Genomic DNA, 22,067 nt, shown 5'->3' with positions numbered 1-22,067 from the left:
GCCGCCTTTTCACCATATTGCATTGTCAAAGGCAATATGATTTCCCATCAGTGAACAACTAACAAATCCAAAGCTGCTGTGGAATGAATATATGAAAACTCTTTGGTTGAAGCAGTCTTTTATCTGTACCTGTTTATATACTGCGCCGACGACATAGGGCAGTTGTGTGTGCCTTTTTAATGATATGTATTTGCAGCTGCAGTTGGTTGAAATTAACTGTACCTATTTTTAATTAGAGCCATAAAATCTAAGTTTATTATCCTCTATGTTTTTGTTAGAAATCTCTCTCTCCATATATATATATATATATATATATATATATATATATATATATATATATTTCTCCTTCTCTTTGTACCAAGGGACCCCAAGGGCAATAGAGATGAATCATCAGGTTTAATTTAATGCAGTGGGAGAGAGACCTGTGTGGTCAGGCTGGCATAAAAAAGTGCCTTTGATCTGCTTCAGGTGCACTGAGCCCCAGCGAGCCAGCAACAATAATATCTTTGTGAGATGATCAGAGTAGAGAGCGAAACAGAGAGACCAAGGGGAGGGGGGAATGGCCTGTATGGAAACTCAAGGCTTTCCTTTGTTGTGGTTCTGGCAAACGAAAAAGTCAACTGTCAGGAGAAATTCAGCGAACATAAAGCAGGGTGAAAGTGCAATGGTCGAGTAGTGGGTTTCTTTCAAAGGATCTTAACAACAAAGCACTCAAAATAATTTGCTGGGTTACTTTATTTTCTGGGGGAGTGGGGGCGGGAGAGAGGGTTGTGGAAGAGGAGGGGTTGCAATGAGTGGCTCAACGTGCCGTGAATCAGACGAGTAGGCCTTCGGTATGGGCTTGTAAAATTATGAAAGATGCCCCATTACATCCCCTGCTTAAAAAAAAAAGTCTAAGAAATTAAAGGAAATACTTTTATTGGTCATGCCTCTGGTATTTTGAGTGGTATAGAAGTCAATCTGTAATGAACCATTAGGCTCTTCTGTTGGGAATGTGGAGGAGATCACTTAGAGTACAAAATGACAACTGGGGTGGTGGCTGTAGGAGTTTTAACAGTTGACAGTTGGAAGGAGGAAATGAGCAGACGTAATCAGCATGGGAATTCCTACTGTTACAATACTATTTTAAATATTTTCTTCTCTTGTTTGTATCCAGCCCTTCTACAAGGCATGCTTGATTCTATGGTGTTCTCAGTTTATTCTTCCAACAATTTTTGCAAACAGCTTTCTCCTTCTCCCAAGTTCCATATCTTTATCTTTTAACCCCCCGCCATGTCCCCCCCCCCATGTGTGTTTTTAAGATCCGCACACTTTAACAAGCTGAAATGGGCAATGATTAGATCATGCAGTTTTTGCATGCACCACGCCCAGCTTCTGCCATTGATCTGCGTTTTCACTTTGGAGTTGTTGACAAGTGGCCCGAATAACCTGCTGCAGTTAACTTTATCTGTTGTGCGATTCTATCTTTCCTGGGTTTTGTAACGGTCCTTTTAAGATCAACAGGATACAAGCATTAAGGGATTGCTTGGGTAAATCTGTATGCTATAAATATTGTAAAAGGTTCTCAGTTGAGTTCAAAGGCATGTTCTTTGCCTGTTTTTGTTTCTTTGTTGGCTTAAAGAGCAACTTCAGGCAGAATGTGCTTACTCTGAATTGGTTCATCTGCTCCTCTTAGCAACTAGCGTATATAAAACAGTGCTGTTCTTGCTCCACAATATCCACCCAAGCTGCCAGCTTTGTTTACACAAATAGAGTCTGGAGCACGTTTCCAGCCTGAGAGCTTGCACAGTACGTGTCCTTTGCAGAACATCCTGGGGTGGAGACCGCAGAGGCACGCTGGCTCAAAGTGTTCCTACAGGCTGATCTCTGTAATCTCAGTGGGAGCCAGACCAGCAAGTGGTTTCAGTATATGTTGGCTGAGATTCGAGAGCAGAACATGCCACATAGTTAAGGCATCAGACTCCTTGAATGTTTATTGCAAAGGAGTCCTTTGCCGTGCCGGCAAATGTCTGCACAGAGGCAAAACGCAGCACACCACGCTATTGGGCTCGTGTGCTACATCGCGCTTCGCGTTTTATGTAGCGGCACTTGGCAAAGTGCTTTCAGGGAGAACATCCAAAAGCTGCTTTCTGGATTTTCACCTTGTATTCTTCAGGCACCGCTGGCCCTTCCACTCTGCTCGAATTAGGGAGTTGAAACATGCTGTCTCCAAGGGGATGGAGCCGAATGCCCAGGGCAATGGATCTCTCCGCCAGCTGGCTGCAGCCCAGCAGTTTGCAAAGGCAGCAATTTGTCCTCCTCCAGATCAGTAGAGAGGGGTGGAGTGAGGGGTGTTGCAGGCAAATGAAAACAAAAGCAAAACTACTGCAGACAAGACACCCTGAAAGGACTTCAGAAGAACAATGGGAATGTAAAACTCTTCAGCCACACCATCTTCTATCTCCCTGCTTTTTGGTTCACAAGTGGCAGAATGCATTTTCAAATGTAGCCTTTTAAAAGTCAGACTGCAGCCTAGTTATTTAATTCAACTGATATGATGGGCATGAATCTCTCTGTGATTGCAGAGAAATGCAGTTTTACAGCGGCATAATAGTAGAACTGCGCAGGGTTAGCCCAAGACATTATACTGCCTGAAGCAGAACATCAGATCCCTCATAAGTAAACATGCATAGTGCCCAAGGCTGACCAAGTGGAAAATCTCCTGGGCATATCTGCTTGGGAATGAAAAAATAAAACATATACCGTATTTTTTGCTCTATAAGACTCGCTTTTTCCCTCCTAAAAAGTAAGGGGAAATGTGTGTGCGTCTTATGGAGCGAATGCAGGCTGTGCAGCTATCACAGAAGCCAGAACAGCAAGAGGGATTGCTACTCTCACTGCGCAGTGATCCCTCTTGCTATTCTGGCTTCTGAGATTCAGAATATTTTTTTTCTTGTTTTCCTCCTCCAAAAACTAGGCGCGTCTTGTGGTCTGGTGCATCTTATAGAGCGAAAAATACAGTAATCTAAAAATTGTCATTCATTGTCCTATGGTAGGTCTGGTCCCGGTAGAAATTAAAGCACATGGATACTTTTCAAAGAACACAGCCTCTCTCCTGCTAAAGGTGGTGGGGAGAAATCTTGAATAGCTAACAATTAAATATACATAGTGTAGACGTTTGGACAGCAATTCCACCTTCTCACACAAAGACAACTGCTGCAAACTCTTACATTTTCTTAGTCACCCTGTGCCTTTGGTGCCATATAAAAGGTGGCTGAATTCTATCTTGCAGAATAAGAACTGTCTGGCACTTCTTTGTGCCCATAGAAGCAATACAACCATTCTGTCCTTTCAGCACTTTCTTGCCCACATGGAGAAACATATAAGCAGTCCTCAAGATCAGCAGAATTTGTGAACAATTGGGCACAAAGCCAGTCCCTTAACTGAACTACTAACCTCCCCCCCCTTTTTTTTTGCCACGGTGAGTAACCAGGCTGCAGATGTGGCAATAGCTCTGGTGATGGCAGCTGGAGATTTGCAGTCTTGGTAAAAAGAAGGAAGGAAGGAAGGAAGGAAGGAAGGAAGGAAGGAAAGAAAGAAAGAAAGAAAGAAAGAAAGAAAGAAAGAAAGAAAGGTGGAAGATGAAGTACCACAGGACAACTGGCCCAGTAATCATGGAAAAGCACATGAGATATGAATTGGTCTGGGTTTGCTAGTAAGGTTTTACAAATACTTCAAACTGTTGAGGACCACAGCAACTCCATTGGCTTAGGAGAGTTTCATAGACAGTTATGCAGTGTAATTGACAGAGAGAACGCTGAAATCACATTAAACTGAAATCTGGAAAGAACACCATTGGAACCTACTAGGATGAGAGAGGAAAGATAAGCCATGAGTTGTGGATCAAATATTGAACTGACCTCATTTTTCAGGCACTTTAATTCACCAATTTTACAACATACATTTAAACTGATTCAAATGGTCTCTCCATTTCCTGGCTTCTGAAACTTTCTACATTTTCCCTTAAGAAACGATAAATTTCAGGCACATTTGCACCATACATTTAAAGCAACATCATGCCACTTTAAACAGTTAAGAGAAGAGCCTTCTGGATGAGACCAATGACCCGTCTAGTCCAGTATCCTGTTCTCACAGCCAGATGCCTGTGGGGGATCCCACAAACATGGGATATGTCTTTTGCCCTCACAGGACTAAAATTCCCAGAGATCCCCAGGAAGAGAGACTGGTTGTTAAACCACTCTGAGAATTGTAGCTCTGTGGGGAAATTGGGGTCTTTTAACAACTCTTAGCACTTTTAACAAACAACAGTTGCCAGGATTCTTTGGGGCAGTTCTCAAAGTAGTGTGGTAACTGCTTTAAATGTACAGTGCAGGTATAGCTTCTTAAAAGGTATCTGCCTGCACGCATATTATCTCCACTTTCTGAACAAAAGTAGAATGGAATCATAGAATCTTAGCGTTGGAAGGGACCCAAGAGTCATCTAGTCCAACCCCCTGCAACACAGAAATCACAGTTAAAGCATCCATGACAGATAGCCATCCAGCCTCTGCCTAAAAACCTACAAGAAAGGAGAGTCCACAACCTCCTGAGGGAGACTGTTTCACTGTCAAACAGCTCTTACTGTCAAAGCTCCTTCTATTTGCAAATTTACGTCTTTTTATGGTCACAGAACATGAGATTAATTTTGCAGCTCTAAGTACAAAACCTAGAGACAAACCTTTTTGCCAGAGTGGGACCTATTTGATTGAGCAAAATTCATTGTTAATGTGTTGTTTCTTCCCTCTGTGTGTGTGGGTATTGTGCTTTGAATTGCAGTTTGCTCCGAGGTAATTGTCTATAAAGTGGGGTCCTTCACTCAGGATTCACCTACTCCCTGAGACTTGGTTCAAACCAGTGCTCTCCATCTTGGCATCCAGCACACTGTTGCTGTTTGCTTAGCCCGACTTGTCATGGCTGTCACACCAGAGCCTGTGGGGCTGAGTTGCTCTAGCATGATTCTGTTTCTGCCCAAGTATAGAAATTCTGCATAGAAACCTCCCTGCCAATCTGCCAGGTGTTAGAATGAGTACAGGGCACAAAATGTTCTTGTCTGAGGGGCATTCAGGCTTATCGGCTGCTGGTGTGGCCTTGTACCACCTTCAGTTGGTCACAACCGAAACAAAAACAATATGTTGCTGTTTATCCCCTTCCTAAAAAGTGTGCAGTTCTGGGTTCTAGCCAGCAGTTCCCTCTAAGCAGAACTTTCTCCTCGTCCACTGCTACCCTTCCTCAGGTGCCTTTTTTTCACCTGTCACTCCCATGGTCACTAAACAAGTTCAGTCCTCATTAGCCTGTTTTTTGAGGAGGAGGGTTCCCCTGGTACAGTTTTTCATGGTGTGTTTTTTTAGTGCTCCAAACCATACTTTTCCCTTTGAGCATAGCATTTGGGTACAGTCCTGTTGGCCGTCACCAGCTGAGTTTGCTATAGGAGGCAGGGTTTTCCCAATAGGGACTAGAGTAAGTTGAAGAACCGCATGTACTGTGAATCTATAGAACTACACTATCACTTCAGTCAATTGACTTTGCCATGTTTTCCCAGTAATGATTGCTTTGCCATGTGATGGTCGAGTCTTCCATCAGGTGACAGCAGTCCACATTCCAAGAATTGCATGCACTAACTAAGCTTTTATTACACATTAAATAGCAAACCAATGGCTTATCTCAATGTATCCTGATTTAAGGTATTTAGGTTATGTATCGATCAATTTTTTTGTCTTTGCCATTTATTGCAAAGAGTTAGCCTTTTACTTCTTTAGCCAGTATAAATTGTCGTTGTAAATATGAATATGCTTATGATATGTACATGTAGTATTTTCACTGTAATCTGAATCTTTTTTAAAAAATAACACACACACACCCCGCACATACTACTAGACCACATTAAATGTTTATAGAATAATCATAAAATTATACTGTGGATTTTATAGATTTTGAATAGGCAAACTTTATCAAATATTTAGAATCAGTTAAGATCCTCGTGCTTTGCAATTTGGAAGCAAAGATAAAGTAATTGATAATATCCTATTTGTTTTCCCAAACTGGATGTTTTGAAGTTTGATCTTTCAACAGCTGGCCAAGTTTGTATTTTCAGTTGTAGAAATTGTGGAATTATATTTGGAGTGTTTGTAAATCTGGATAGCATCTAATGAAGTGAATGAAATAATATACCCAAGAGTGGATATCTAGATGAAAAATACATGAGATAATTTGGGCATTGAAAGCTGTACCTTCTGCTTTATGAAGTTGGTTTGGGATTGGGATATTTGAAAGTAATCATCATCATCAGGGTATTTAGTGCTGTCCTGTCCTGAAAATAGGAGTGTGTTGTGTTTTTTTTTAAAGGTACCTTAATATAACAGACATCTGAAAATCCTACTAATAGGCATATAGGGTTGCTGCTCTGTATAGGGTTTCTAGTATGTGCAGCAGTGTCTGCTGTAAGTGGTATATTACTTTAGAAGGGTACAAAAAGGCATTTCAGTGCACAAGACAACACTGCCTGTGGAAGTGTACCCAGACAACCTTTGCATCCATTTATCAAAGCACTCTGCTTCCATTTCATGGCAGGTGGCACAGTAAATAGTAGAGGGGTGAAGGTTATTTTGTACTCAGACAGTTTCATTAAATGAAATGATTTTAAAGAACAACAACAGCGAAGAAGTGTGCACTCTAAAGTGCAGGGCAAAAAAATCTTTGTCTCAATTAGGAAGTACTAAACTTTAAAAAATAATCACAAAACCTAGAGATTTCATATTATATTTGTCCTATAACATATGAAACATGAAGAGCTGAAAATCTTTTTAAATATAATCTTGCACTTGGTAAATGCCTGCCCACATACAGATTAAAGTTGAGTTTTAAATCCTTTAAGATTTGAAAGTTTCTTAGAAACTTCATTTAGTACAAATGTTCAAAGCATAAAAAGAAATTAAAGTAGATAACAATCAATAAGATGGAACCATTTAATAGTTCCAGGATAGGATGGATGGATAAATTTGGAGGACCAACAATGTCTAAATCTGGACAGCTAACATTTTGTTGCTGATAGCTGAAGCAAAACCTTAAGAGTCTGTAATAGTTTTGCACACCTAATTTGTCAGTAACAATTATCTGTTCTATAGACCCAGAAATGCAAAGACATGCGTACGTAGTACCTCTTTGGATTTATAGTAATTAGAGACAATAAAATGGATCTCATCAGCACATACAGTTTTAAGGAAGCGAGAACTTACATCTTTCATCTACCACATTTGCTGGCCGTATAGACTTACATAAATTCCTACTCTGATCCTATTTTGAGAACTTGGCTATCACCTGGAAAGTAAATCTAAGTATTAATAGGGTGCAGAACTGTATGTGTACCTTTCTCAATTTTCATTGCACTATCCCAACCAAAGAGCCTCCAAGATGATTATGCTATGAAGCCAAGAATCCACTCACATTTACACCAGTCTTTTGACCATGTCACATCACTCAGTACCCATTATTGCTTTGTAACACTACAGAGGTGCTTTCAAGATAACTGAACACTTAATTGGTAGCACATGACCACATTTAATAATCCCCCCTCCACCTGTTCTGCGTAGTTCCAATTTGGATGTTTCTGAGAAGGTATGGCAATAACCAAAAACACACATCCTTGTATCTGTGTTCCACAGAACCTTGAGAACACTTGGAAATTCTGATCGCTTGGAAACACTGACCTCTTTTTTTACTACCTTTGCTAATGATGTCCAGACATTATGTGCTGGGGTTGCTGTTGTGGGAAATAACATTTGGATGCTATGATCACCTGTTAGCAAGGCTACATGGAACAAGACTATGGAGGAGGAAGAATGTCACTTGCCTTGTCCATGTATTCTTTGTCTCTCTCCAAATAATAGACATTGCCAGAGTGTTGTGGAAGCAGATCATGAAGTGGTTCACACACCACTGCAGTAATGTCTGGATCGGCTCAAAGAATGGTAACATGTGAGGACTTAATATGTTCTTCCATAGGTAGCTTTAAAAGAGCCTCTACTGGTGAGTGTAAGAACATCCTGTTGTGGCTTTGAGAAACGTGCAGCTTAAACAATCTGTACTGAAATGTATTTAGTCTCAATTAATATATTTCAATAAGGATTAATTAACTTGCAGTTAATTCTATTGTAGCATTCTCATAAATATAAAAAGGTAACGGTAAAGGGACCCCTGACCATTAGGTCCAGTCGTGACCGACTTGGGTTGCGGCGCTCATCTCGCTTTATTGGCTGAGGGAGCCGGCATACAGCTTCCGGGTCATGTGGCCAGCATGACTAAGCCACTTCTGGCGAACTAGAGCAGTGAATGGAAACGCCGTTTACCTTCCCACCGGAGCGATACCTATTTATCTACTTGCACTTTGACGTGCTTTTGAACTGCTGGGTTGGCAGGAGCAGGGACCGAGCAAAGGGAGCTCACCCCATTGCGGGGATTCGAACCACCGACCTTCTGATCAGCAAGTCCTAGGCTCAGTGGTTTAGACCACAGCGCCACCTGTGTCCCTCTCATAAATATACGTGGGTGAAAATGAACTCTCTAATAAGGTTGCCTTAAAGGGCAATCCAAACCCCGACCACCAGGGTCAGGCCTCGGTAGCCACATCCATACCTCTACTGTTGCAAAAACCAGGATGGAAGGTGGGGAGCAAGGAAAAATGGCCCATTGCTGTACCAGCTCCTTGACTCACCAGCCAAGGTAGTGAAGAGACCTGGATCAGGCCCATTGCCAGCAAATACTGTGCCCACAAACAGCCTGCTTTGAGGGTTTCTACTGGCAATAGCTTCCACCTGTCTGCCGTTTAGCTGGGTGCATTTGGTTTCCTTCACCAACACAGCCAGAGCAGGGGGACACCGTACCCCATTTGCTTTATTGCCAGGTTCATCAGATACAGAGAAATCTTGAAGTCAGCTACCAGATTAGTTATAAAAACTCTACATTTGGGACTTTTTATTTACTGGCAATTCATGGACACTGAACAACTTCTAAGTATAGAACTCACTTTTGACAAATCCATGGCATTCTCTAAATTCAATTCCCTATTAATTAAACCATTTCCCCCGCAAACAAATGCCATCTGGGGAAGGGGCATTTGAGTTCTCCCATGCCAAATATGCTATTGAGGGAAAGGGCTTTGAATCTCTCTAACGACAAATTTTCTGCACTTTCCCCCAAATGTTCCCAAGATTGAGACAAATCAAGAAGGATCAAGGATCAAGTAGATTAAAATAGTGCAGGAGGGCCAGAGGTTCATGAAACCACAGAATGCTTTTAAGGTGCCAGTACAAAAAGCTTCTGGAGAAAATATGGTTTTCCATTGATCCCAGGCACTGATCCCTGACTCCAATCAAGACAGATACACACAAATATTTAAGCTTCTGCTTTCAAATGTCTGTGTCTTCGCTGAAGCCTCCCTCCCTCCTGCCTTCCTTCCTTGCTTTTGAAAATCCATAAAGCAGAACATTGCTTTTATGTTGGTGGGAAGGTGACGGGTTTATTTTGCTGTCTGCACCAGGAGATGGCATTTAAAACCACATACGAGTTTAGTTTCAAGCTTTCTTCCTTCTGTAAATGTGCACAGTTGTGATTCTGTAAAGCTAAAATAAACAAGACAACTCATCCTTTCATTTTGCAGTTGTTTCTACATAGAATTACGTTTTTCTAGCTTTCTAGAGTTTTGCAGGTCCCAGTTATCTGATGTACTTTTGATCCTCAAGAGTTTGACACTGGTTTTCAGTAGGGCACGCCGAGGTTGAACCAAGGACTGTACCTCATCCAGATGATTTACTCATAACAAACCTTGCCTTCTGGCACTTGTATCACAGCTGAATACTGTTAAACTGGATTCATCATTTCATTTGTTTCTGACTGCTCTATAATGTTTACATATCTTGCATATTAGTTTAAATCTTGCAGGGAGTACTGACTGAGGTTAAATCCTCCCACACAGAGTTCTTTTTCATTTCTTCATCTTGCTAGAAAGTATTGAACTTTTATAAGAGTTGAAATTCTCTGAACCAAAAAGAGAGAGAAATCCTTGGGATAATTCAGTGGTTGAAAAGGGTTTGCATACAACGGCAACAATGCTTTTCTCCATTTAACGGATAGAAATCTTCCTGCTAAAACAGTTGATGCTAATTGGTGATCAGGTAATCCAAGGGTGCCTATGAGCGACTCATTATGAAACAATATTGTACTGTTCTTGTGGCCGTAAGTGCAATGGCTGTGATCCAGCAATTCCTAATGTGTGTGTGTGTGTGTGTGTGTGTGTTCTTCCAAGGTGGCAGTAGAGGACCTTTGACCATTTGGCCCATTTCAGCCAAGTCATGCCCACCTGGCCTGCACCTGATGTCATATTATGTCAAGTGCAGAGCAGATCAAGCCGTGACTCAGCCAAAAGGGGATTTGTAAATAACAGTGATTAGCTGATTGCCAGGATTTTGTGGGTTGTACCTTTGCTCTCACAGCTTGATTTTAAACTGTTCAGACAAAACTGGGGCAGCTGACGTCATTGTGACAAAATGGGTCACCTAACATCAAATTTGGCTGCTGGGGGTAATGATCTGGCCTACTGATGAAATCCAGTTCCCCAGAGTTTCTCAGCTATCTTCAAACAGAAGATGACTGGTAGATACATATACTTGGCCTGGAATTTTTCACTTCATAAAAGATAGTGGATCACACCAAATGTCTTGAACACTTTCTTGTTGAAGCAATGGTTGCCATTTCTTATTACCTTTAATAAATAAAGATCCAACATAGAACTTGGTTTTGATCTAAGACCTTATGAGTTTCTCTACCACTGACCAACAGAGATGAAATGGCGGCACAAGGAACCAGCTGTAGGGTTTCTCAATCATCATGCTCTTTCTTGTGAACCAGTGATAACTAGGATTATGCTAGTGGTGTGGGAATACAGTCCTGCATGGGAGAGAATCTTATTGTTGGAAATAACGTAGTCCCTGCGAGAAGTACATTAGCCCATAGTCTTGCCACCACCAACTCTTCTTCCACTGCATTGTGGAATAGTAGTAAAAGGTTAACTCTTTACTCATTAATGGGTTGGGGAAGGGAAAAGAAAAACAGAAATGGTTAAGGCTTGAGTTTTTCTGGCCTCCCCAGTTTCCGCCTTCCTCAACTGGGGATTGCAAGTTTGATCATATGTAATGTGAAATATGGGTGGGCTTGTCAAGAGCGAAGACTTAAAAGCATGTAAAACATATTAATTATCTGACTCTTGAGTCAGAAGTTACTACTGACCCACTCCTACTAGCACAATAATCAGATAATGATCCAGTGCTGTTTCATAAAAGTGTCCTCTGTTTGAGCCTGTTAATATGCTTCCTTGTCAGTGGAATTGAAGCAACTCCTAGGCTGCTACTTCACATTCTTACTATTTAATTCCCTAACTTGCACAAATGGTTAACCTCGGATTAGACAGACATTGGCTCTTTATAATAGGCAACCAGACTGCAGCTGGTACGTGGCTGGGGCTGAATATTTATTGAATCACTTTTCATGTTTGTTTAAAATAGTGGCAAGAAAGAAACCAGGAGCCAATTACTCAGACTTCATATCACCACCTGTTAAAGACCTTATCCCTTGTTTTTTAATTGAAGCGGTGGATGAGGGGAATCTTGCTATCTGCCCCCCCCCACCCAATCCCAAAATACACTACTCTTTCCTGGGGATTGTCAGATCTCTTGGAACCATTGGTAGTCTTAATTTTACTGGGTGAGAGATTTAACATGAATTTGAATTACTTCTACTTGGATATTTATGTGCATTTTAACTTGCTAAACTACAAATACCCCTAAATGACCTCAAAGTACACTCTAGATGTCAGGAGCAGGCAGAGGTAAGGCTGATTTAGTTTGTTAGGCTGAGTAGCAAATTGCATCTTTGTCTTACTGTAAAATATTAGCAATTTAAAGACCTAGATCTAATGTAATTTCAGCCTTTATTCTGCTGCTTTCTGGGATTCTCCTTCTCAGGTAACGGTGAACATGAATAAAGTGTGCAAATAGGCCACAAAATATTGTACAAATAATATTGTAATATCAGTTATTCTTTAAAGATATGCATTTATCTTTTTTTCTGACTGGGCAGATCCTCAGTGAGAGTGATCACATATTGTGGGAAAGGGAAATCTGGGGTGAGTGGGTGTATCTGAAACTCTGGAGTGATTTATTGGAAAGAGCAAATGGCCCTCAGCCAGATCCCAGAACCTCCTTTTATCCCTGTAGATTTTCTGGGAGAAGGACAAAATGATCCCCAGTGAAGAATAAAATGTCCACACCCATTGTCTGTGCCCAAAGATGTATTGATGTGCAAATCTGAATTGCGCCACACGTTTGTTGATAGTTTTTTGGAATGCATACAAATGGTATTTCAGTTGTAAGATGATATGAACATCTAAGTGTGTAACTAGAGCCAAGCTAGGGAGACGGAAATATCCTGTCCTGGCAAATTTTTGTGGGTATCCTCTAAAATACCAAGCCTGGCTGGAGATATTCAAAACCTGATGGTTTCCCAGAAGTACCAGTTAGTCTTTTAATTGGACTTTCCCTTTGAGTGCTGGCAGAGGCACAAGGTAGCTTTGGGAACAGTGCAATAATAATTTATGGAATGTGGTTAAATAATGGAGTAGGACACATAATATTTAGACCTTCCTGAAACTGCTCAGAAAACACATTTTAGATTCATATTTACAGCCACTGTCCCTAAGCATAACTGGAAGGAGGGTTTCATTTTTTTAAATAATAATTTAAAAATCCAGTTTCAGGAAAGGTATTACCTTTTGAAATAATTGCAGGAACTATTGCTGTTCCGTTTTCAAAGTTAAGTAAGTAGAAAGTCAATGTTTCAAAGACAGCTTCTGACATTGGTGCCAATTTTAACAAAATATGGGGGAAACTGGGCTAGCTTTAGTAGTGAGTCAGTATCTTTACCCCTCTAACTTCATGCCCAGTTTATTATTTATTTGCTGTTGCCACAGAAGTTGTCCAGTTAAGTTTATTTCCTCAGATGCCTTTTTTCACATGTTTTGCCATCCTGTTTTCCTCCCTGTGTAGGACTTGATCATGTAGCTCCATGGTAACTGCCACCATGAGGAGCCAATTACATAGGTAGATAGTCAAAATAAAAAAATTCCTTCCAGTAGCACCTTAAAGACCAACTAAGTTAGTTCTTGGTATGAGCTTCCGTGTGCATGCACACTTCTTCAGAGTATCTGAAGAATATTCTTCAGAGTATCTGAAGAAGTGTGCATGCACACGAAAGCTCATACCAAGAACTAACTTAGTTGGTCTTTAAGGTGCTACTGGAAGGAATTTTTTTATTTTGACTATGGCAGACCAACACGGCTACCTGTCTGTAATAGGTAGATAGTGTTTAACACAGGCATAGGCAAACTTGGCCCTCCAGATGTTTTGGGACTACAACTCCCTAGCTAACAGGACCTGTGGCTGGGGGTGATGGGAATTGCAGTCCCAAAATATCTGGAGGGCCGAGTTTGCCTATGCCTGGTTTAACATGAACACGATGTGTGTGAAACTTTTAAGTATCTGGATTTTAATTTCCCTCTTCAGATAAGCAAGTCCCCTGTGTTTGTCCCTGGAGTTTGGGGGCCCTATGACTCAGCTATGGTGCCGGGATTCTGGCTAAACGAGGGAGGCCAAAGTGCTACAGGAAAGCTGGTGAGTTTGGCTTTCTCTTCACAGTAAAGGGTCTGAGTTAAAAAAAGAATCGCTGCTAAGCTCCAAATGTGTTGCGAGCTAGTGGGATCGTATGGACTGCAGTGGGAATCCCAGTAATTCTGATAAAGCTACAAGCTAGCTGGGGCTAGTTGTGATAAGGGAACGTGTCCGTTCAAATCTTATAATCACCCAGTCATCTAGAACTGAGGCATTACTGGTAATTATAGAAGTTATAATGTTGGTTCCTCATAAGCCATGGGTAACTTTGTCCATGTTATCATGGTATGTCCTTCTGATTCTCAACAGAAGAAAGATTGAGGCAAAATAGCCTCTTCTCCCTACATCAGGAGATAAAGGAGCCAGAACAAATATTTGTATAGTTATTAACTTTTTTAAAACCTGGGACATAAACTATTTAAAATAAAAGCATGAAAGTGCCCATGGACCACAGTTCCACCCATCCTATTCTAATCATTTTTTTGCTCAAACTGTTCTGTTGGTAATGAACGTGCACTAGGCTTTCTTACCAGGAGAGTTGCTGAGGTCAAGGGGTATGCATTAAAATTGGGTCATTTTAGAAGGGGGTGGGGGGCAGTTATATGTTAGTTTAATTACCGGGCTGCTTACCTTGTGCTTAGTGGAACTGAGTGCGGCAGAATTTCCAGCACTTTTACTTTAAAGAGCTGTGGTGGTTGGTTTTTTTGTGTTTGTGTGTCAATTGGCACACGCATTTATGTTTGATAGTAAGGGAGTGTGTCCTGGAATGTGGAGCAAAGCTAGCCCGTTCTCAGGCATAGCATTTCATTTCTCAGCAGTAGGTGTGCAAGTCCCTGCTTGCACTGTATATGCTGCTGTAGCTTAGACTGGCGCATAGGATGAAGCAAGCCAGAAGTTAATTTCTGTGCACATCTTTTGAACGCATAGTTGCATAAAAACCATGGAACAAGTCTGTGTGATCCATGTAACTGGCTGCTAACATTGTAACCGCACACAACTCGGCAATACACACAGTATATAGTTTTCCTTTAAGTTCACTAGAAAACCGGATTAAATAAAGTTAAATTAGATTTTTTTTAAAAAAAAGTCAAGACACATGAAACTCTTACCATATATTATGGACTGATATGAACACTCATCTCTGTCTTACTTTTCTTTCCCCCCCAAAGATAGAGCATGTCGTCCAAGGACACGCTGCGTTCCCAGAGCTACAGACAAAATCTGCAGCCAGGTCACCATCCTTATTTCTTCATCATTTTACAGTCTGTCTTAGAAACAGCAGTTTGGCAGCCTTCCAGAAACTAGTTCAGCTGGAATGTTCCAGCTTAGCTGGGATGTGGGTTGGGCTGCTTCTCACTATATTAAGTTGTTTCCCTTTCCAAGCTGGCTTTTCAACCTTCCCATTCTGGAATACAATCTTTCTTGTTTTGAACACCTGAGGACTGGTTCACGTGGGCATTTCTGACGTGCTGACGTCACCAGAAGTTGACTTTTTCCAGCCATTTTGTCCTTGTAAAATACCCTTACGAATGTTTGGGCAGTCTAGGTTTTGAGTGTTTTCTCTGGAGCTGTTTACCTGGACACGAATTTTGCCTTTGCAAAATGGCTTCACTTATCAAATTGCCACCGTAGAAATCATTTCTATAGTCAGCTTTCCATCTGAGCTTTTACAAATGTAATAATAGAGGTAATGCGAGAATAAATGGTTGAAACTCTGGTCCTCTGAACATTCACCTTTAGGCTACAATACTTTTGTTCTAATGCCAAATAGTCTGCCTGGCCTTTTTGCTTTGCACATCAAAGACTTCTCTAAGTCAAGATCGGGTTTCCATGTAGGACAGCATATGCACCAAACCTTAGGCAGCCTCAGGCTAGCAGAATTTCACGTTTCAAATGTGAAGGTGTTAAATTCTAGGGGTGAGGTATAACTTGAGCTACCTTGCTATTGGCATTTTGCTCTAGACATGAGTAGATGTCTAGAAAAAAAGAAAGAAACAAAGGCATTACATATGTTCATCCTGTGAGGTTGTTAAGTGTAAGAGAAGAAAAAGCAACAGTACAGCCATGTTAATTCTGCCAGCCTATTACACTGTGGTTTACATGCTGGAAATGGAGACTTCCAGGTTAGCGCCATTAGCAATGGTGGAGTTCCTCTGACCGAGAGGAACCCGCTCCGTGAGAATCGGGTCTTGCCGCCGCGGCGAAGGCAGGGACCCCTTAAAAATCCCAGGCAGAGGAAGCCTGGGAACGTGGGATTCGGCAGGCACCAAGAGCGCCTCCCCTACTCGCGGGGAAACCCATTTTGGGGCTCCGGAGCGAAGTGGGGTGAGTGGTGCGGTGCTTCGAACTGATTGCTACTTTCACGGAGTGAAGCCGCACAGCTGTTGCCAGAGAGCGCTGACTTTTTCCTGTGGACAATTGGATTTAAAAGTAACTACCCGTGAGTAAAGTGAAGAATTGGAGTTTTAAAAGTTGAACTAATTTGGCACTGAAGCGGGAAGGTCTAAACAGGAAGTCTGCCTTCCACTTTTGTAAATAAATTGAAGCAAAGACATTGCAAGCTAAAGTCTGGAAAGTCGTTTGTAAAGGACTAAATTTTCATCAGTTAAAAACGCCAAACCCCCCTTGGAAGCAGGAGAAGAGGGGGGAAATCTTAGATTGTTTAAACCTGCAGGAGAGAGAGTAAAGAAAGATAAATTTCCACCGTCTTAAACCTGGGAACGGGGTGTCAGAGACAGACGCTTTGGGGAAGTTCATTGACTGTGAATAAAAAGTTTTTTGACAGATAGTTAAAAAAGAGAAACATATTGATTCCAATGTTTCCTTCTGCATATAAAAAGGAATAAAATATCTGGAAAACGAAAGTAATTTTGTTGCTGGAGCTGCTTTCAAAAAGACGGATACAAACAGAAATTGTTTCCTCTGGAGGGAGTTTGTGATACTGTTGCTGGAATCGATCTGGGGAATTTTACAGCTGCAGAGATTAAAGATCGTGGGAACCAGACATTGACCTTGAGCAAGAATGTGTCTAGAAGAAGTTTTAGTGCTTGCTCTTTGCAAGACAAGCGCTTTACTGGAACAGCTACATGAAAAGATGGATTTGATGACTGTTGCAGTTAGCAATTTTGGACAAACGGTGAATACCTACATAGAAACTACTCAGGAACCATCTCAGGAATTTGCTTTGACAGGGCAAGTTGTGCAGAAGACAAAGGAGGAGGTTGTTGCTGAACCTCAAGTAATAGAAATGGAGAGAGCCGCAGCCTTGCAGGAAAATAAGTTGTTGTTTCTGACGACTGAACCTCGAGAAAGTCAGACTGGGAGAGATGGAGTACTTTTTGGTTTGGAGATGGGAAGCTGGATGGATCCCCCTATGCAGGGATGTTCTGACTTTTGGGATCTGGTTGTGGGCCAGGGGGAGCTTGGAGTTGGGGGGCCCTTAACTTTGGAGGGACTTTGAAACATGCCTTCAAATATCTTTTGGATTTCAGTGCTGACTGTGGAGAGTGGACTGACCTGTCGAGAAGGGATAAAGACATTGTCAAGTTGGAGTCTCCCCGAGATCTACCCCTCAGTGAGAAAGGAAGGAAATTAAGAATAAGATCAGCAGAAGATAAAGTAAAGTGCAGGTATAAACATGAAGAAGACCTGCAGAAGGGACATGGAAAAGACTTAAGAGCCTCGGATAGAAGGTCACCAGGTTAATGGACTAGATGGAAGGGATAGAAAGGACTGACAAAACCCGAGACCAGGAAGAAGAGACGATGGATGAAGATTGGAAGAAAGTTTAAAAATTCATTTAGAGAATTATTGTAAAATTAATGTGTTAGAAAAATGCTGGAATGAAACTATTTGGCTTTAGTAGAAATATTATAAGGAATTATGTATAAATAAGTTTTAAGCTCTAGGGCTTTTTATGGTAAGATAAGGTTAAAATAAATTAAGGTAATTTAATGATAGAATATAGTGAAAGATGGAAAGGATTTGCTGAGATAATTAATAATTAGAATACAAAAAAGGGAGGTGTGAGGAGGTCGATGAAACAAGTTAACGAAAGATAAAGATTTGGGAATACTGGGTTTGTTTTTTAATTTTTTGTTTTTCCTTTTTTTGTTGGTTTTGATGTATTGCGTGTTTTGTATTTTTCTTTTTTTCTTTTTATTGACTTGTATTGCTTAATTCCTTGTTTTCCTGATTATATATATTTTTTCTTTTCTTTCTTTTCTTTTCCTTCTTTTTCTTCTTCTCCTTCTCTCTTTTTTATTCTCTGTAATTTTAAACTTTCAATAAATCTCATTAAAAAAAAAATACATGCTGGAAATGATTGTGGTTCTCATCCTTCTATTAATCAGTGGCCAGTCAGTCATTTTGCCACGTGTCTAATTCATTTATTACTTAGAATTATATCCTTCCCTTCATCGCTTTCATGAGCCCAGAGCAGGCAACAACCATTTTAAAGCTGTAATATAATTAAACAAATTTGCAATAAAACATTATATGGTTCTCTTCAGAACCATGTAGCGTAATGGTTCGTAGGGTTCAGTCATATAAAGGCTGTGAATAGTCAGGCCAAGTCAAAGACCTTGTTCCCTACCCAATTATTTCTGTGGACAGCCATGTCCAGAGATAAATTCAGGGGTTGGAATTCTTGCCTTGGGTTGCAAATGTAAGATCCTCTCAAGACATGTATTCCAAGACAGGAAATATGAATCTCCGTGATATCTCTATTTCTTAGCATAGTGAAAGTAAAACAGAGAAGAAGCTCTTGCACTGCCAGCAAGTGCATTTGAGATGCTGCACTTAGTTCTGTCCAAAGATGCTGGACAGAAGTTTGTTGGTAAAGAGACTTATAGCACTTACTGTCACAGGCATGTGCCCAATTGCAGTTCTATAATGCTTTCCAGATGACTATTCTTTAAGGAAGTGAGTTTATAGTTGCAAACATAGCAAACAAGTCACATAAAATTACCATCCTTTCTCTCCATATATTACTTTGAACATCAAGTAGCTGTGTTGAATGGAAAGAAGCCGGGAGGGTCCTGAGTATCTAAGTTTGAACATTACATCTACGGTAGATCATGTTATACCCACCTGTTAAGGCACCTATGACCACTTTTGCAAGGTTGAGTCAGACATCTTTGCTGGGGTGCACAGAGGAAATTTTAGTCAAGCTTGGAATTTGCTAATTTATCTGAGTCAGAAAGTGAAAAGCAATGGAGAATCATACTCTGGTTAGTAGGCTTTTGGTAAATGATGGGGAAAGTGGCATTGTTTTGCTGCTGTTGCTGTTTCTAGTGCAATGGTGCCTTCAATGATGGTCAGGGGTGCTGCGGGCAACACTGGCCTCTGTCCCCCTTCCTCTGATGCCCTCTCATGTCTCTGCCTCCCAAAGGCTTGCATAGCTGTTTGTTGCAGCAGCCCTGGTTACAAGCTGCCCAGGAGAATGGTGCCTCTGGGGCTGGCCAAGGAGTGCTTCACAGGTCCCTGTGGGGCAGTGTGAGGAGGCACTTCTTTGGGGGGCAGAGGGGGCAGCTCAGAGACCAGAGCGACAACTGTGGCTGCCCAAAGGACTCCCAAGGAATGGGGAGAAGAGAGGAGGCTGAGGGAACCCTCCGCAAGGGAGGGTGTTCAAAAAGGGGTGAGGGGCTGCCGGCTCCGCAGGCAAGGGGTGACATAACTGGGCTCCTGAGCCCCACAGGGGTGCCGTGGAAAGAATGGAGTTGGTCAAGAGAGCCATGGACCCATAAAGGTTGAAAACCTCTGTCCTGGTGCATTAAGGACTTAATGTGTTAAGAATTTGAGCAGTCTGTAGTTCAAAACTTGCTGCTGTTATGAACTAGGACAGGAGGTGATCTTCCACCAACAACTCCCATTCTACAATATAAGCATAGAAATGATGTGCATATATCATAGCTGCAATAACAGAAGACTTGAGGTTCATGCTCTGGCATCTGCAGAGTATATTTGTTTTTGAAAGGGTATTCAGTAGCTTTGAGATGCTGAAGAGGATTTGCCAGTTGGATTAGAGAGTAATAGTCTGCATCAGCTGGCTGCCCTCCAGATGTTTTGGACTACAGTTAGCTCAATCTGCAACATGCTCACTGTGGCTGATGTGCTTGTAGTTCAATACCACCAGGTTGGGGAAGGCTGGTCAACATGGCGTACTGTAAGGCCATTTTATATTTTCATACCTATGTGAAGCTTTTCGAAGTAAACAGCCTACAGTGCTATATAAATCTTACATAGCTGTTGTGGTTTGGGGAAGTGGCCTCCTACAAACTGAAGTTTTGTTTTTCCTTAATTTCCTAAACGATTTAAACTCAAACTATCTAGTGATTTAAGATTAAGGCTATGATATTGCCTTGAGACAAGATATTCCCACCAGGTTTCCCCTATTCCTCCATCTCAATGGAAGCGCGCTGTTTCTCAGCTGAGTCTTCTATCCTTTGCACACTTATTCTGGGGAAAGTCCTCTTCTCTCTTCTGCTTGCAAATGGAAACGACAAATGGAAACGAAATAAGGCTACTAAGGAATTGTAGTAACTTACAAAACTATTCCTGTGTTTTCCTCCACAAGTCACATAAAACAACCTTTAAAGTATGTGAATAATGATATGAATTAGTTATTTTAATGCTTTCCAAGTGCACTTCATTTTGAATGATATCCTCAGATAGCAAACACATGGTAAGCTCTAATTGAAACAATGTGCAGCTGAATGCTTAAATGCAGAATATAAATATACAGCTGCAAGGAGGTCATAAGTCAGAGTAGTAAACACATGCCAAATTCCCTCAGGGAGCTCATTAGTGCATGACTGAATATACATGCAGAGGCTAAATGAATATCACTATTTGGACCTCCAAAACTGAGACAATGACTAATCAATTGTAATTAGAGGAAGATGCTCTCCTATTGACCATCCTTTCTGAAAATGAAGTCTTCTCGGTACTCCCTGGAAGGCAAAACTAACAGTAGAATTTAAAAAATCCATCCCTGATGTTTGTAAAAGCCTATTCCCAAGGTTTTTTCCTAGAGCTTTATAAAGTGTGGTAATAGTAGCATAGTTTTACTGGCATGTCAGTGCATGCAATCGAAGGCTAGATTGCAATTCCCATGGATTTCAGTAGGATTTGGCTTGTTTTCACTTTCTTTGGATTTCACCCTCTGGGTACATTCCAGAGAAAACTAAGCACACTTTTAAGTTCCACTGATATGAATGGAAATTAAGCACTCTGAGGATTCTCTGGATTGTACCCAAGGCTTCCGTTGCTGAGCATGCTGTGTTTGCACTGTGCTTGCAAAATGCCATTAATATTCATGAGAAATTCCCATGATTTATTCCACGTGCAAACGTTCTGTGTTTAAATCCCATGCATGCAGCTAGCTCTCCGGTGATTTCACAAGATGTGGCAATTCTCAAGCTTGCCATGTCGGTGTAGCTCCGGAGAAGGGCTAGCCGTTGATCTGTGTGGTCAGTGAGACTTAGCTGATGCTTTTGCAAGTGCCTGACTCAAATTAAATGAGATTAAACAAATGTGCTTGGAATCAGGATGCAAACCTCTTCTTAAGTGTTGCTATGATGAGATCCTAGTTCCACTTTTGATTCTTACCCATGCTGTTCAACAACGCATACCTGAAAAGTAATATATTGATATCATCTTCTCCTTCTCTTCACCTCCCTCTCCATATTTTAATTTGGCTTTGTAGGCCTTTTGATAATTTGTGTGTATATCTGTTTTAGGAGTACAGATCATGCAATATGTTCGAGGAATAACCTCTCTCCCACACCCCTTTTTCTTTTCTACTTGTTTTTCTTGCAGTGCTCAAAGTATATATACATACTTGAACGGTCACCTGGATCTGATTAAGAAATCTTTGCCTGTGGGTTTCCTCACTGTTGATTTACATGTTTGGCCAGATTTCCATGGCAACAGATCTCCCCTTGCAGATATTACACTAAAGGGCATGGTAAGAAACAGCCTGCCTTTGAAAACGGGTCAGAACAGAACAATGGGATAAAATGAGAGCTTGAAATGAGCATTTGTATTTTGAACATTACCATCCTTCTTTAATAGAAATCCCACTGAGTTCAGGGATTTTCCTTTCATTTGTTGCTGTTGAAATTGGAACTTTTTTTAGGATGCAAAAGTTCAGGATACTTCCCATATCATATGACTGAAACATAAGGAGGTATGTTTTGACACATTTTAAATTTTTAATCACATTAGTTTTGAGCTTTGCACAGTTCATACGTTTCTGTAGGACTGGCCAAGCAGCTGAAGTATAGAAAAGCAGCAAATTTCAGATGAGAAGGC

General features: G+C 41.1%; 1 protein-coding gene across 1 annotated transcript in view; it reads left to right on the top strand.

Annotated features, from left to right (window-relative positions):
* Positions 1-22,067, top strand: part of FGGY (FGGY carbohydrate kinase domain containing) — a 152,501-nt gene that overhangs the window by 83,130 nt on the left and 47,304 nt on the right. Inside the window, exons 9-11 of the mRNA XM_082228764.1 lie at positions 13,647-13,754; positions 14,921-14,982; positions 21,573-21,720. Of these exons, the coding sequence (XP_082084890.1) occupies positions 13,647-13,754; positions 14,921-14,982; positions 21,573-21,720 (318 nt within the window). The remainder of the gene's footprint in view (positions 1-13,646; positions 13,755-14,920; positions 14,983-21,572; positions 21,721-22,067) is intronic.

The sequence above is a fragment of the Podarcis vaucheri genome (assembly GCF_965113315.1).
Source record: "Podarcis vaucheri genome assembly, chromosome: 6".
Lineage (NCBI taxonomy): Eukaryota > Metazoa > Chordata > Lepidosauria > Squamata > Lacertidae > Podarcis > Podarcis vaucheri.
This window is presented reverse-complemented; position numbering and strand designations above follow the sequence as displayed.